Here is a 16,013-nt window from a genome sequence, read left to right on the forward strand (position 1 = left end):
TTTCCTATATATTCCTAAATTTAATTAATTCTTATAAGAAATTAAATCATAGTAAACAACTTAGATATATTTTTAATACAATATATTGAATCTTATTATTATATTTTTTTAAGTGCTTCTGTCATTAAAATAACATAAACCATTGTCAGATAATTATTAATTGCATGATTTATGGTCCATTCTTGATAAAATCCTTCGCTTGGAAATAAAACATTTGTTACTGCATAGAAGAGATTTGCTAATAAACCATAATGATTATCGTTTAACAACCTAAAATAATGTGAATGTTCTTTATCTATTAAATAATAAATCTTTTTTGTAAATTATATATAAACTTACATAACATAACCGGTAGTCAATAATTCAAGGAATACAAATAATTCAGATACTCCATTAAATAAACTTCTTTTGTATGACAATGAAATGACTGAATTTTCATTCTATTAAAATTAATATTTCAGTAACTATTTTAAATAAGTTTTTATTTTCATTAAAAGATTTAAACTAGAGAAATATCATTTTTTTTTTTTTTTTTTTTTTTTTTTTTTATATAATGTACCTGATCTTCCAATATCAAGTGCTTCAAATGTAGCATATTACATAAAAAAAAATTAACAATTGCATTATATCCAAGAAGATAATCTCCATGATGAAAAAAAAGGGAACATATTAAAGAAGTTTTACTAATGTTTTTAAGAAATTCATCGAAAATATTAACTTTCATTTTATTTTCCATCTCTTCTGCCTCTATCAATGTTACATTTAAAGCTACAAATGATGTATGTTCATTATAAAAAGAAAAAGAAGTGTTTTCTAATATATGTATGATGTATGTATATATAAATACTTACTGTAAGATTTGAAAAATAATTTATATATTAAATTATATAAAGGTCGAACTCCTAATGTTGTGAATCCAATAAATGCAAATATAAAATGTGTTGGAAGCATCGAATATTCATTATAGGAATAGTCGTACAATATATATATGGAGGAACCACAAGTTAAAAGTAGATAAGTACATGGTAATGTTGCTTCTAAGAACATATCTCAAATTTTTTCTTTTTTTTCTTTTTATCAATTTATCTATCTTTTTCAACAAGCACATCTAATCGCTTGAAGTTTCAATTAAAAAAAAAAAAAAAAAAAAAAAAAAATTATTTCCAGACGCTATCTCGTCTGAAAAAATTATTTACGATTCGTATGAATAACTTTTAATTATTTTACAATACGATAATGAAAATATAATTTTCTTGTAAAAACAAATTGCAAAATTTTGTTTAATCATATACATATCAGTATATCCATAAATAAACTATTCTGAATATGTTTGACAAAGAACTTATGTTTAAAGTGTAAAGCAAAGTCTAATGTTTACCGTTATCAGTAAAGCCATCCAATCATCATTTGCAAATTGTTTTATTGTTACCAAAAACAACCAATAAAATTCCCTGGATTTACCGCGGTCACATTTCCAGGTTGTTGTTCGTACGCATGAGTAGTGTGCGTTAAACATATTTTCTATTTATTGCGATTATTTATTAATTTATTAATAACCATGATAGTGTTAACGAATGAGGGCAATCCAAATGCGTTAAAATTCATTATCGCAGCTAAATTGGTCCAGGAAAATGTAACCGTGAAGATAATATTACCGAATGGTACGAACTTAACCTATTTTATTTGAAAATTTAAATTATTAGAGTTTTTTTTTAATAAGTTATTTTCAATTATATTTTCACAGACACATTTTATTTAAATCTGTGACATTGTACACTTTATCACAGAATATATTATGTGGTACGAAAAATGATGTAATATTTACAATGACGAAATGATGTAACATTTACAATGATATTAACCTATGCAATTGTTTGATTATTAATTTGAAATATATAATAATTCGATGTCTAGAAACGCCTTTAGGTCGGCTTCCTGTTCTTGAATTGCCAACTGGATCAAAAATATTTAGTACAAGTGCAGGAATGCAGCTTTTAGCAGCTCCCTCAGAAGAATATGAAATAATTACTAATAAGTGGCTAGAATGGGATGCTTCTGTGTTACAGGTAAATTTATATAAATTTACCTGTGTGCGGATATGCGTGTATAAAAATGTATTTATATTTTTAGCCTGCAATAACATATTATGGAACTGCAGGATCATATAAAATAGATCTCCAAGATTACTTATTTGGTCTATTATATGAAGTAGATGATGCATTAAAAGAAAAAATGTACTTAATTAAGGTATTTTATTGTTATTAAAGATATATGTTTTGTTTTTTTTTTTTTTTCCGTTGCAATATAAACAAAATATTCGAATCTTATAGGATAAAAATGATATATCGTTAGCAGACGCATCTATTTGGGTATCCATATGGTCTACTATAATAGTTACCAATATTGGAAACAGAATACTTAAAGAATATTCATATCTTAGTGATTGGTTGAAAAATATAGAATTACTGCCAATTATTCAGGTATAAAGAAAGTATATGAAAATTAAGAAAGGAAGAATATTATTATACTTACTTTTCGGAATCTTATTACTTTTATAATATATTTTCAGGACTCTTTGAAAGTATTTCCATTGAAAAGAGGTTTAAATGCAATTGCCAGTATTCAAGCAGCATCTTGGTTTCCAATTAATTCAACAAGAACCTCAGCAATTGGAGTAAGTTCAAATTACAGTACATATTTTGAAACAAATATCAATACTGCGTGTCTTTAATATTTTAATTTTAATGTAACAATTAGTAAAGATTTAAATGAAATATTCAATTTTTAGCTTAATTCAATTAAAGATAAAGAAGCTGAAGTAGTTAGCCAGGAAGAAATGGATAAAGCAATGATTAATTGGAATTCATGTAATTGTCCAAATGTGAAAGAGACATCGTATCCTGTGTAAATATTCACATTTAATTTCAAATTTCTATATCCAAATGAAACTGATTGTATATTTTTCTTTCTTCTTTGGTTTTTTCTTTTTTATTCTTAGTCTACCAAAAAAAGGAGAAAGGAACATCTTAATTACATCGGCGCTCCCTTATGTAAATAATGTACCTCATTTAGGCAATATTGTTGGTTGTGTTCTTTCTGCAGATATATTTGCTAGGTATGTATATCAGTGAATGGTTATTGTATTTATTATAAAGTGTTTTTTTTTTGTTCTTTTTTTTTTTTATTATACGAATTTTATATTTTTTCTAGGTATTGTCGACAAAGAAATTATAATACATTATATATTAGGTAAGTATATTTTAATACATTTATATTTTTATTCTTTTTTTTTTTTTTTTTTTTTTTGTATAATGTAATGTATGATGTTCAAAAAAAAAGTATGTATTATTAGTGGTACTGACGAATATGGCACTGCTACTGAGGCCAAAGCATTAGAAGAAAAAATAACACCTCAAGAAATATGTGACAAGTTCTTTAGTATTCATAATGATATTTATCGTTGGTTTGGTATTGGATTTGATTATTTTGGACGTACTACGACAACTGAACAAACCGAGTAAGGTCAATGAATATCTATGTTTGATTATTAAAATTTATGCATGCCTCTTTAATATATATATTCATAATTATATATATTCATTATTGGAAAATAATTATAAAGTGTAATTATATTTTTAGAATTGTTCAGTCCTTTTTCTTAAAAATAAAATCTCAAGGATATGTATTGACAGACACAGTTGATCAACTTCTTTGTGAATCCTGTGATCGATTTTTAGCTGATAGATTTGTGGAAGGAATTTGTCCTAGATGTAAATATGAAGATGCTCGTGGAGATCAATGCGATGGTTGTGGTCATTTAGTAAATTCAACTGAGTTGATAAATCCTCGATGTAAGATGTGTAGCAATAGACCTATCATTAAGAAATCAAAACAATTCTTTTTAGATTTGCCTAAAGTAAGATAAATTATGTTTCTATCGGTGTGTTAAATTTTTTATATTTTTATTCTATGATTTAATATTAAATATTTTCAATTCGTTTTTTCAGTTGGAAGAAAGATTAAAGGTATGGTCTGCAAAAGTAGAAAAAGGATGGTCGACCGTAGCTCGAGGAGTCACAAAGCCTTGGTTACGTGATGGCCTTAAGCCACGTTGTATAACTCGGGATTTAAAATGGGGTATACCTGTACCAGTGGAGGGATTTGAAAACAAAGTTTTTTATGTTTGGTTCGATGCTCCTTTCGGCTATATCAGTATTACAAAAAGATATACTAAAGAGTATGAACAATGGTGGAAACCTAATGGCGTTGATATTAGTTTGTGTCAATTTATGGCGAAAGATAATGTACCATTTCATACTATAATGTTCCCTGCCTATTTATTAGCAACTAATGAAGACTATACACTGTTAAAACATTTGATGGCTATAGGTATATGTACAATTGATGATTTATATATCTTTCTTTTTTTCTTTTTGTTACTATATTTGAAAATATTTAAAATTACACAAATCTTTTCATATTAGAATACCTGAATTATGAGGATACTAAATTCTCGAAGTCCAGAGGTATCGGAGTGTTTGGAACTGATGCTAGAGAAACAGGCATTCCAGCTGATGTTTGGAGATTTTATCTCGCGTACATTAGACCCGAAAATCAAGATTCGAATTTTAATTGGGCAGATTTAGCGTCAAAAAATAACAACGAGTTATTAAATAATCTTGGAAACTTTATTAATAGGTTTGTAACTTGAGAAAATGTCATTGTTAAAATATAACTTTTATTATATCATCATTAACAATTATAAATTATATTCTATAAGGGCTCTTGTATTTACGGAAAAGTTCTTTGATTCTAAAATACCACCGATGGAACCCAAGGAAGATGATTTGACATTACTGGCATTGGCTCAACGTGAATTGACGTCCTACATAAATGCACTTGAACAAGCTAAATTAAGAGATGGTATAAAATATGTATTAGCAATTTCAAAGCATGGCAATCAGTATATGCAATTGCAACAACCATGGGTTAAAGTAAAGAGTGTAGATGATAATGATAAGTAAGAAATATTTTTATATTTTTATTGGCATTAAATCATTAAGTTCATTAACAAAGGATTCATATTCATATGTATTTTAATATATTACTAACAGGAAGAAAGCTGGGACAATAATTGGAATTTGTTGTAATTTAACGTGTCTTTTATCAGCTCTATTAGCACCTTATATGCCTAATACTTCTCGCGAAATAAGAGGACAATTAGGATTGGACAAAACACAATATGGATATATTCCAGATGTCATTATGAATATGTTATCTCCTGGACATAAAATTGGTAAAGTATCACCACTCTTTACAAAGATAGAAGATCAATTGATTGAAGAATTAAGGGAAAAATATGCCGGAAAACAAGAAACTAATGGTGCTCAATCGAAAACGAATAATGCCACTGAAAGTGTAGAATCTTCAAAAGCTACTGCAGCCCAACGGGTAAATTTGATATATATATATATATATATATAATTTATTATTTAAAATAAAATAAATATATCATATTTTATTATAATTATTTTACTTTTTAAGGGTCAACTAGTCAAAGAGTTAGTATATAATCATGATAAAAGTGTTCGGCAGTCTCATGTGGACATTCTTAGTAGACTGCAAAATAAACTAGCTGATCGGAAACAAAATACAGATAAATGTGATAATGCTCAATCTGCCAAAAATAAAAAAGTCGAATCATTACACACTCCCGAGCAAAATGGAGATACTAGTACAGATATAACTTCTTTGGAAGCAGCTATTGCAAAACAAGTATGTTTTAATATTTTATCGTATTAAGTATTGATGGATTTTTTTTTGGTAATATCTTTAATTTTATTATTATTATTATTTGTCAATAAATTTTAGGGTGATCTAGTACGTAAACTAAAAGCGCAAGAAGAAAAGAGCGTGTGGCAACCACAGGTAGACATTTTATTAAAATTAAAAAATCAATTAGCCAGTCTGACTGGTGCAAAAATTCCAGATAAAAAGTCAAAGAAAAAAAAGTAATTAAAATCGCAATGTAAAATGTCTTTATACTAATTGATAAAACTTGACTTCAATTTTCTCTTATCATCTGAGCATAATTATAAAGGTATTAAATATTTTATATTTGCTTTTTTTTTTTTTTTTTTTTTTTTTTTTTTTTAAAGTATAACCATTTCTACGATAAAGAATCTATTAAATCGTATTTATATGAAAGAAGGTACTAAACATCTTGCATCATTTAAAAAATTGTCTAATATTATCATTGTAATATAATATTAAAGAATGGCATGATGCAAAAAAAGCAAAGACAAATAAGAAATCATTATTTTAGTAAATTATTTTTGCTTAGTATATGGTAATTATTAATTTCATTTAACATTATATACAAGTTAATATTTTATATTCGAGATAAAAGAAATATATTTGTATATCTATACAAATACATATAAAAGCGTTCACGTATTAATAAATGTATTGTTATAGATATACTATTAATATTAATACAAATATACTATTATATATATTTAGTAAAATACATGTATACATATATGCATATAGTTCTTTTTTTATATCAGGAACAAATTACCTTCAAGTAACACAAGAGATAAACATTTTATGCATTTTTTTGATACTTATTTGAGTATGGATCATATTGTATCTCATGCAAGGTTTAATTTTTAACTTTTAAAAATAATATTTGTAGAGAGACGAAGATTTTTGTTTCACACAATTGCTATGAAATATCCTATTAATAAAATTTTGACAATTATATATGTATTATATCTCTGCTTTTTTTCTAATATTGCAAATTGTGCTTATTTTGCAAAAGAAAAGATAAATATAATCAGAGATCTTATATTAAAGTGATGATGGCATTGAAATAATTGGTCTACTTAATTTTATTTTTGAAAAGTACTGTTACATCAATATTTTCTCTCAATCCCATTTTTTTCATCAATATAATTAGCACTTCCTCATTATATTGAATTGCTTAGTTTTTGTTATCCGGAATATAATATTTTCTATTAAACAAATAATAATAGATAATGTTATTCCGCATATCAAAAGAATTATGATTGGAGCAGTCTCGTATATAGTTACGCTTTCTACAGAAGTTACGTCATTTTGACAGTAGGGCTTTTGAGTGAAGGTCCTTTTTAATTCTCGTTTAAGAAGACCCGCGCTAAAGATTTTCATGAGTCTAAATTAAAGGGGGAAAAAGAAAAGAAAAGAAAAGAAGATATAATTTATTTTATATCGCATAAAAAATTCTATAATAGTTAAAGGAAAAAAAACAAGAATATCAACGACAAAGTTTATTCCTACCCTATTTTTCCTACTTCGTGATAATGTCCTTTTCGATTCGTATAAAGAGCTGCTCTGGTCGGTCGAAGCCAATGAATTTCTGTTAATTGACATATCATCTTTTGATCGAAATAATTATTTATGTAATAGTATGCATGTTCAGGAACACCATGATAAGCAAAACCACCCTGCATTATTTTTATTATTCCTGTCTCCACGCTCATAATTTTCTTCTGTTGTGGTATTTTCGACCAATGATTTTTAAAATATATCATTTCCGGATTATGATCCTAAAATAGATATTATTCATAATCATTAGACAATTAAATATAATATATAATATCATCTATAGATTATTTATTATCTAAAAATTATTATATAATATAAAAGAATGAAATTACCTGTAATATAATATTTGTAATGACGGTATTCTCCGATGCCAATTTCATTTTGCTAGCTACCAATTTGTATAACGAATCATTTAATTTGTTATTCGGTATATTTAAACGCGCCGATACTATTGCTGCTGAATAATAATTGTATATTAACAAGCCATAAACACCAATTTGAAACAGAGCAATACGACTGGCAAATTTAATAGGCATATTTTGTGCACCTAATCAAAATATTCAATTAGAAAATACATCTAATACTGTTTGACGAATTTACATCTATAATATTACATACCTTGTTGACATATCGCGCCCAATGTAGTTAATAATGAACTTCCATAATCCTTATTTTTAATACTATCCGATTTTATGATAAATGAATAGATCAAAAAAGAAATAATGAAAAAAAAGAAAATCATGTACCAGGAAGTCCAAGTTAATGGCCGAAAAATATTATTAAACTGGATCGTTGTCGATGGTAATGTTAGAAACATAAAACATGTACTGCAAAATAATTACTTATAGAATTATTAAATACAGAACATTATTAGATAGAATAATTTAATTATGTTTATTTAAATTTTTACCGTGCAGGCATAATTTCCATAAGGATTTTAGCAACATCGAGTCTTTTATGAATTACAAGAGAGGGTTGATATCCAATGTCTACTGTTCCTTCGATTAAAGAATCCATCATAGGGCCGTTAGTATAGTCCGTCCAAGAAGTGAATCCTTTGACATGCATGCTATTAGAAACAATCATTTTTTTTTTTTTTTTTAATTCAAATATTTAATGTAAAATAATAGAAGAAGTAAGATGATTGATAAAAACAAAGAAAAAAAGGAAAGAAGATTTTACCTGAAATTAAATATGTTGGCTACAAGTTGTACTAAAGTAAAACCGATTTTAGGCCAATCTTCCAAAGTAATATTATCATGATCTTCCAAATAATCTAATAAAGGAACATTTTTAGGTTTATGTTCTATCTGGAAAATTAATTTTTTTTTTCTTTTCTTTTTTTTTTTTTTTTTTTTTTTTATTGCTAGATATATGATCAGACAAAAGAACTCATTTTGTTTTATATACACTTACAGCACTGGATACAATGATTTTCAATTTATGAAAGTTCCATCTTCTCAAAATTTTTGTTTCTAATAAAAATACCTTTAATCCATTATCTTTATTCCATGTTGCGTATCTTGTTATATTGACTCTACCACCACGTTCCTTATTAGGATTATATATATCGTATAATTCGTAATAATCATAATTCGGTACGGAAACAACAAAATCGGTGGTAACGCTGAAGGCAGTATCATTCAATTTATACAAACAATAGCTTATATTTGGTGCCAATACGAACCAATTGTATGCATAATCGTACATACGATAGCCAGTACTCTAAATTCAATAGTATTTCATTAAATCATTATTAATAAATCTGTATTATTGTGTAAAACTGATTTTTTTCAATAATTCTTGAACACTTTCAAAACATTCCTTCGTAAGTTCTCAAAGGAAAATTAACGTTATATTAATTTACGATAAAAAAACATTAATTTATATTAAAAATGAAGTTCACTGAAACTTTATTGCGAATTCGAAAGTAACGTGATTTGTCATACTTGGTCAAAAATCGTCGTGGCATTTTGATCCTGGCAACGTAAATCTACGAAAACACCTAATTTCCAATAGTTAACGTTTAAGAATCGTAAGAAATTAAATTTTGCCGATGGCCCTTTTATTGATATCGAAATTCCTACTTCGTTTAACATCTTGGTCATCTGAAAATCATCTATATAGATCGAATGATCGATCAATTAATTGTAATAAAATAATGATTTTTTAATAAGAGTTTAACAAAGTTAAAGGAAATTATAATTGTGCGTTGTTAATTTTTACTTACTAATAATATCCCCGCAGGAAAATCCAACGACAGTAGGTATTCCTTTATAAATGAAATAATCACGAATAATTTCGTTACTTTGTGCAAAAACGAGAAAAACAAATTGAAAATGAAGGAAGCCCTTCGTAAACATTATTATTACTTTTTCTTTAGGAACATGTCTATACTAGTACAATCTGAATGATAAACTACACTTTTTATAGATTCTTCTTTGTGGATTAGGTCTATAGACGGTTTTCTATTTTGCATGTGACATTCTGACAGCTTCGTACACGATTGCAATCGAATAAGAGAAATGACTTATTTAAAATAGCGACAATTTAATGGAATTCGCATAAATTGAAAGACTAAGGTCTACGATATTGATTTCTTTTCATTTCGTTTAACTTCTTTTTTTTTTCTCAATCTTTCGATTAACAATAGTAAAAGATAGATATTAATTATTATTAATTTTTTATTTCTTCATCAGTACAACAAGCAAGATATTATGAATAATATTTTTAATATTATCGAAGCAAATGTGCAAATTATATTTGTTTAAGTGTTAAGCAAAATCAGATATTTTATCAAATTAAATACTAATTAATTGTAGTTCGTTAGTGTTGCCCGTTTGATTATTATTCTGTTTCGATAAATTAGAATTTTCTCTTTGCTGTGTGAATTTTCTGTAATTTCGATATAAAAACAATAAAATTTGTGAATAAATGTGTATGATTTTAAAAAAGAAAAAAATAACTTACTGTGTGAATCGATAGAAGTAAATATTTTCTGTCAAGCAAATAACACCTGACATTAGGATACCTAACGTAATTAGAATGAAGGCCGGAGCTGTTTCGTAAATAGTAATACTTCTTGTGGACAAAGCGTCCTGTTGACATTGAGGTTTTTTCGAGGACCAATATTTAATTTGTCGATTTCGCAAACCTGTGCTTTGCATTTTGATCAGACTTAAAAATAAAACATTAAAATTATATTCGAACTCGAATTGTAAACTCTATTGTAAATGAAACAATAGAATTCAAAAGATACTCTACCCTACTCTCGCTACTTCTAAGAATTGTGCATTGTGACTAGAATACATTCCCATGACTGATTCCTTGAAAAGATGAATTTCCGTCAGCTGACATATCTGATTCGAATCAAACATCTTTTCAATGTAAGGATAAGCTGTGTTGGGATCTGTGTGATAAGCAAGGACACCTTGACCAACTTGTCTGATACCTTCTTCTATAGGCAAATATCTTTTTGATAGAGGCAACGGGTCCCAACGTTTCTTCCTAAAATAATCTGATTCCCAATTCCATTTCTAGAAGGCAAATAAATATTGACGAGCATTATTTTTATCATTGGACAGAAAAAAATATTATAATTATTCGTAAGTACTTTCAATAGATAATTCAAATATGGTACAGCTTCTGCCGCAATACGCATATGCGTGTCGGCAAGTACCGCAACGGAATCTTCTATTTTGTCGAATGGTTCGCTCAAACGAGCCGATACAATACTACAGGAATAATAATTATACATCATCCAGCTGAAAAGTAATATCTGTACCACTGCTATACGACCGGCCAAATTTTTTGGAAAGAAATACGCTCCTAATAAAGAAATTAATTCAATTTATTAGAAATTTCTTTTTTTCTTCATATTTGAAAAATTAAAGTGTACCTTGTTGACTCATGATACCAATAGTTAAAACGATAGCTCCGAAACCCTCTTCACTTTTTACCTTTTCACGTTTCAATATTAATCCAACTATGATCATAGAAATGATCATGAAAACTGCATAAGTGTCCCAAATGCCTATTGTAAATGGTTTAAGAAATAAATCTAATTTGATTCTGTTCGTTGGAGTAGAAAGTAACATAAAGCATGGTCTGAAAAAAATATAATTCAATTTAAAATCAGATATCGACTGATATCTGATTAAAAAAAAAAAAAAAAATAAAAAAAGAAAAAAAAAGAAAAAATATTTTTCTAACCGAACTGGCCAAGCTGCACCGATCAAACTGGCAAACTCTAATCTTTCGGACACCATAACTCTTGGATTGCTGGCAATGTCGATATAATTGTCTTTGAGAAGTTCAAACATTCGACCGTGTATACTATTTCGATCCCAGTAATATATTTCTCCGGCGTGTACGCTATACATATATATATATACATAAAAAAAAAATATGATCAATTTTATAACATTTAAATATAAATCTAAAATCGTAATTACCTAAAATTAAAAAGTTCTCCAGTGTGTGATATCATGGAATACACGAATTTATGCATACTTTCTAGAGATCTAGTATTGATATCCTTCATGTAATCAATTAATCTCATATTTTTAGGCCTATATTGAATCTACAAAATATAATATACAATATAATTCATAAAAATTAAATAAAATAAAATAAAAATATAAAACACTCACTACACCAGCTATTTTTAATCTCAAACCATTCAAATCTCCCCTTCTAATCAATTTTGGTTCCATCAAATAAATATTCAAATTTCCATTAGAATTCCAAGTGCCATATTTAATGACGTTTAGTAAACCGCCCCGATATTTGCAATGATTAAATACGTCATACATTTCGTAACCATTTTGATTAGGTGTAGCAACAACTACGTCGGTGGCCATGCTATAAGCCGTATCATTCAAAATCGATACGCTTTGATTTAAATTTGATCCTAATATCAACCAGTTGTAAAGATAGCCATACATGCGATGCTCCGAACTCTGATCAATAAAATTGATTTTACGTTTAAATTGTCAAAATGGAACAGATTTAAATTATTTACTTATTATACTTATCTTACTTCGGAAAAAATATATTTAAGATTTTGATTATGACAACGTAAATCGACGAAAACACCTACTGTCCAATGATTGCTATTCAATATCAAACGTACATCTGGATTTGAAAAAGGATCTTTTATAATCGCGAATAATCCTGCATGATTTAGCCTTCTCAAAAGATTAAAATTGCCTGTCGAGAAAAATTAAATATTTAATAATAAATATAATTAACGTTGTTTGTTTTAAAAGATGATATTCTGTAATAGTCGCACTCGTAACATCACCGCACGAAAATCCAACGATATTCTTCACATTTTTAAACTTAAAATAATCACTAATAAAATCATTGTCCTCGGCGTAAGAATATACGACGATATATAAAAAAATGAGTACTCTAATGCTCATCTTTTTCTAATTATTTTTTTATTCAATTGTTAAACGATCGAACGTCGATGTCATTATGAGTATTTTCAATTGTGGACATATATTTATATATGGTTCGTAAACTATTCATAGATTTTACGAAAAAAAAAAAAAAAGAGAAAAAGAAAAAGAAAAAACGTTTATTTATTTATTCATTCATAGAACTAGAAGATCATTAATAATTCTAATATTTCTAAATATTTAATACTTCCCTAGCTACGTCGATCTATAATTGGTAATAATTAAGAAACATATCTATTACTTGTATATCAATCCATGTGTCTCCTATTGATATTTATTATCAACGATCTGTAAATTTGTAAGATATGTAAGAAATGTAAGAAATTTTTTTTTTCCTTAGGTTTATTTTTTTTCCTTTTTTTTTTTCTTTTTTTTTATCGAAAACAGTTACTACTCTACCTTTTGGACCAAAACCAAAAAATGATATTTTCGATGGCACATACACTCAAGGATAAAACCATGCCAACGATGAGGAATAACAAAATAGGGGCGGCTTCATGAATCGATATGGCTTCGGCTATAAGCATGCTTGCCGGACAACGAGGCTTTCTAGCAGACCAACGTTTCAATTCACGATCTCGTAAACCAACATTATTCATTTTCGTAAATCTGAAAGAAGAAAATTTTTCTTTTTTATATCCTGATAAAATTATTTTAAAAAGGAAAAGTTCGAAAACAATTTCTTTACCCAATTCTTAGCATTTCAGTGAAGGGACCATTTTTTCTCGTCCAAAGTCCTAAAGTCGTTCGAAAGAGATGAACTTCCATTAATTCGCATATCATACGAGTTTCAAAAGTTCTTTCTATATACGGATAAGCTGATTCTGTTAACGTGTGATAAGCAAAACCACCCTTGGCAACATGATTTAATCCTTTCTCTATTGGCAAGTATCTCATTGATTGAGGAAGGTTTAGCCAACGATTTTCATAAAAATATTTTACGTCTATGTATGGTTCCTATAATATATACGTACATAAAAAGTATTAATAAAATTGGCTAGGTCAAAAGTTTTTAAATGCTTTTAAAAATCAATTACTCTTGTACGAGGTTTATTGGGTTAATATTTTTTTTCTTTTCTTTTTTTTTTTTTTTTTTTTTTCTTTTCAAATCGCAAAACTACAAGCTTAGAAACTTTTGTCCCACTTTTTATTTACAAGAATATTTATAATAACTGATTGTGAAATTATTTACCTGTAATAACGAATTAATATACTCAGTAGGTTCTATTGCGATTTTAAAATTACTATCGGCTAAGCTAATCAATGAATCATTCATTTTATTTTCTATATTTCTTAAACGATTCGACACCATACTAGCTGAGTAATAATTGAAGATTAACAAACTGAAGAACATTATGTGTAAAAATGCGATACGGCCTCCAATTCCGTAAGGTACCACAGCTGAAGCTGGTATTAAAAAAGAAAAAAAAGAAAAAAAGAAAAAAAAAAGAATTCATGTATTTTCAATATTAATGTAATATATATAAATTTTCATTGAATCATCGAACCTTGCTGCGATATAGCTCCGACGGAAGAAAGTATTGAGATCCCACAGAGTCCAATGAAATCATGAAAACCTTCCTTTCTTAAGACGATCAATAAAATAAAAGCTGTAAGAGCTATTATTATTAACATTGCGTACCATACATGGATAGACAATGGTCGTATGAATTGCGTAAATCGTAAATTTGTCGATGAAATTGTGCGAAATAAAAAACATGTTCTATGGGAGAAAAGAATTATTAAAAAAAAGAATATATATATATATATATATATATATATATATATATATATATATATATATATATAAGAATAATTATCTACACATTGTAAATATATGTATAAATTATATACCGTACTGGCCAAACTGGAGCAATGATGTCACCATAATTTAATTTCTCAGTAATCATCATGGTTGGATTTATATAAATATCGATTATACCTTCTTTGAATGCTGTGAACATTGGACCACGCTTACCGCCACGTTTTTCCCATGGATCTATTTTCGTAATATTCATTCTAAGATAAAACAAAGTCATATATTTAAAAAAACAAAAAATATCTATATCGAAGTATAAACAAGAATCTATGTAATATATTTACGTGAAATTATAAAGCTCTGCTATATTAATCAAAATCGCATACATAAATTTCGAATGACTGTCTTTCGATTTGTTATTGTAATCCAACAAATATTTATCGATCGATATATTTGATAATTTGTGATCAAACTGTGAAGAAATATTTTTAGATAACTTACGATTTATATTTGCGAAAGGATATTTTATAAAATTCAATGCACTCACGAGCACACCAACATTTAGTTTCATTCCTTGCAGATTTGCTCTTCTATTAAATTTTTGTTTGATCAATGTAACATACAAACCAGTTTCTTTGTGCCAAGTACCAAATAATATCGTTTTCAAAGATCCACCATGATCTTTAGATAAATTATAAACATCGTATAAAGCGTAACCATTAGTCGATGGTTCGGCTATAATTACATCAGTAGCGATATTGAAATTACTATCGTCTATGATCTTCAAACTTTCTTTTAAATTATGACCTATGATCAACCATTTGTGTGCTTCGTCATACATATGATGCTTTGATGCCTAAATGAATGTTAATAAATATCTTGTAATATGAATTGAAAACGTAGATAATTTTATTTAACGAACGATGTAATCTCAAATTAGCTTACTTTTGAGATAAGCCTGCTAACATTTTGATTTTCGCATCTTAAATCCAAAAAAATGCCTAAATAATGATTATTGGTATACAAAAATCTCGTTAAAATATCATCGGATTTTGTCATGTATTCGTTCTTTAATATTGCAATGAAAGTGTTTATATCGTTGAACGATTTCAACAATTTGATATTATCTGTTTCGAAGAAAAAATAATAATGATAAAGAATGAAAATAACTTTCAACACAATTTTCACTCACTCGTCACGTTGTAACAAGAAAATCCGACCACTTTAGCGATTTTTCTATGCTTAAAGTAATCTCGAATGAAATCATTTTCATTGTTACAGGAGATTAAAATTATTATATTGAACACAATGAAGAATTTAAGATAGAACCGATACATGGTAGAACGCAACTCCATTCCCTTGTTTCAAAGATATTGATGAACTCAATACTTTTGCTTCTTAATTTATTATTAATTGATTTT

The 16,013-nt window shown here is 27.4% G+C and overlaps 3 protein-coding genes across 5 annotated transcripts; 1 reads left to right on the plus strand and 2 right to left on the minus strand.

The window, feature by feature from the left end:
* Positions 1-47: 47 nt before the first annotated feature.
* Positions 48-1,180, minus strand: LOC124952102. The gene is made up of 4 exons (XM_047501465.1): positions 852-1,180; positions 560-768; positions 340-440; positions 48-270 (listed from the first exon to the last, which is right to left on the minus strand). Exons 1-4 carry the CDS (start codon positions 1,045-1,047, stop codon positions 99-101), a joined length of 678 nt encoding a protein of 225 aa, XP_047357421.1. The 5' UTR covers positions 1,048-1,180; the 3' UTR covers positions 48-98.
* A 295-nt stretch (positions 1,181-1,475) lies between these two features.
* Positions 1,476-6,327, plus strand: LOC124952010 (methionine--tRNA ligase, cytoplasmic). 3 transcript variants are annotated; one of them, XM_047501258.1, is made up of 16 exons: positions 1,476-1,661; positions 1,915-2,066; positions 2,131-2,247; positions 2,331-2,480; positions 2,570-2,674; positions 2,789-2,904; positions 2,999-3,115; positions 3,211-3,249; positions 3,353-3,517; positions 3,640-3,916; positions 4,008-4,389; positions 4,485-4,698; positions 4,781-5,020; positions 5,115-5,451; positions 5,545-5,775; positions 5,872-6,327. In XM_047501258.1, exons 1-16 carry the CDS (start codon positions 1,559-1,561, stop codon positions 6,013-6,015), a joined length of 2,889 nt encoding a protein of 962 aa, XP_047357214.1. In that variant the 5' UTR covers positions 1,476-1,558; the 3' UTR covers positions 6,016-6,327. The 3 variants fall into 3 exon arrangements, with proteins under 3 accessions (XP_047357214.1, XP_047357222.1, XP_047357231.1); XM_047501266.1 differs by having other exon boundaries at positions 3,211-3,243; positions 3,347-3,517; XM_047501275.1 differs by lacking the exon at positions 2,331-2,480.
* A 143-nt stretch (positions 6,328-6,470) lies between these two features.
* LOC124954843 lies at positions 6,471-15,947 on the minus strand. The gene is made up of 22 exons (XM_047508432.1): positions 15,785-15,947; positions 15,538-15,593; positions 15,140-15,448; positions 14,937-15,064; positions 14,688-14,852; positions 14,342-14,556; positions 14,026-14,240; positions 13,522-13,790; positions 13,233-13,442; positions 11,267-11,475; positions 10,982-11,196; positions 10,633-10,904; positions 10,338-10,545; positions 9,599-9,764; positions 9,318-9,487; positions 8,785-9,093; positions 8,551-8,678; positions 8,279-8,437; positions 7,987-8,195; positions 7,701-7,915; positions 7,321-7,589; positions 6,471-7,195 (listed from the first exon to the last, which is right to left on the minus strand). Exons 1-22 carry the CDS (start codon positions 15,945-15,947, stop codon positions 6,958-6,960), a joined length of 4,497 nt encoding a protein of 1,498 aa, XP_047364388.1. The 3' UTR covers positions 6,471-6,957.
* Positions 15,948-16,013: the final 66 nt, after the last annotated feature.

The sequence above is a fragment of the Vespa velutina genome, chromosome 1 (genome assembly GCF_912470025.1).
Source record: "Vespa velutina chromosome 1, iVesVel2.1, whole genome shotgun sequence".
Classification (NCBI taxonomy): Eukaryota; Metazoa; Arthropoda; class Insecta; order Hymenoptera; family Vespidae; genus Vespa; species Vespa velutina.

Bases quoted from the DNA above. Each gene is read 5' to 3' on its own strand.
- LOC124952102 (XM_047501465.1), bottom strand. From the start codon at position 1,047: ATGTTCTTAGAAGCAACATTACCATGTACTTATCTACTTTTAACTTGT. The intron at 769-851 runs GTAAGTATTTAT...CATCATTTGTAG, and splicing joins ATTATTTTTCAAATCTTACA to CTTTAAATGTAACATTGATA. The intron at 441-559 runs GTACATTATATA...TAATTTTAATAG, and splicing joins ACTTGATATTGGAAGATCAG to AATGAAAATTCAGTCATTTC.
- LOC124952010 (XM_047501258.1), top strand. From the start codon at position 1,559: ATGATAGTGTTAACGAATGAGGGCAATCCAAATGCGTTAAAATTCATT. The intron at 2,067-2,130 runs GTAAATTTATAT...TTATATTTTTAG, and splicing joins GGGATGCTTCTGTGTTACAG to CCTGCAATAACATATTATGG. The intron at 3,518-3,639 runs GTAAGGTCAATG...TTATATTTTTAG, and splicing joins ACGACAACTGAACAAACCGA to AATTGTTCAGTCCTTTTTCT.
- LOC124954843 (XM_047508432.1), bottom strand. From the start codon at position 15,947: ATGGAGTTGCGTTCTACCATGTATCGGTTCTATCTTAAATTCTTCATT. The intron at 11,197-11,266 runs GTACACTTTAAT...TTTCTTTATTAG, and splicing joins TGGTATCATGAGTCAACAAG to GAGCGTATTTCTTTCCAAAA. The intron at 9,094-9,317 runs GTATGACAAATC...TATTGAATTTAG, and splicing joins CCACGACGATTTTTGACCAA to AGTACTGGCTATCGTATGTA.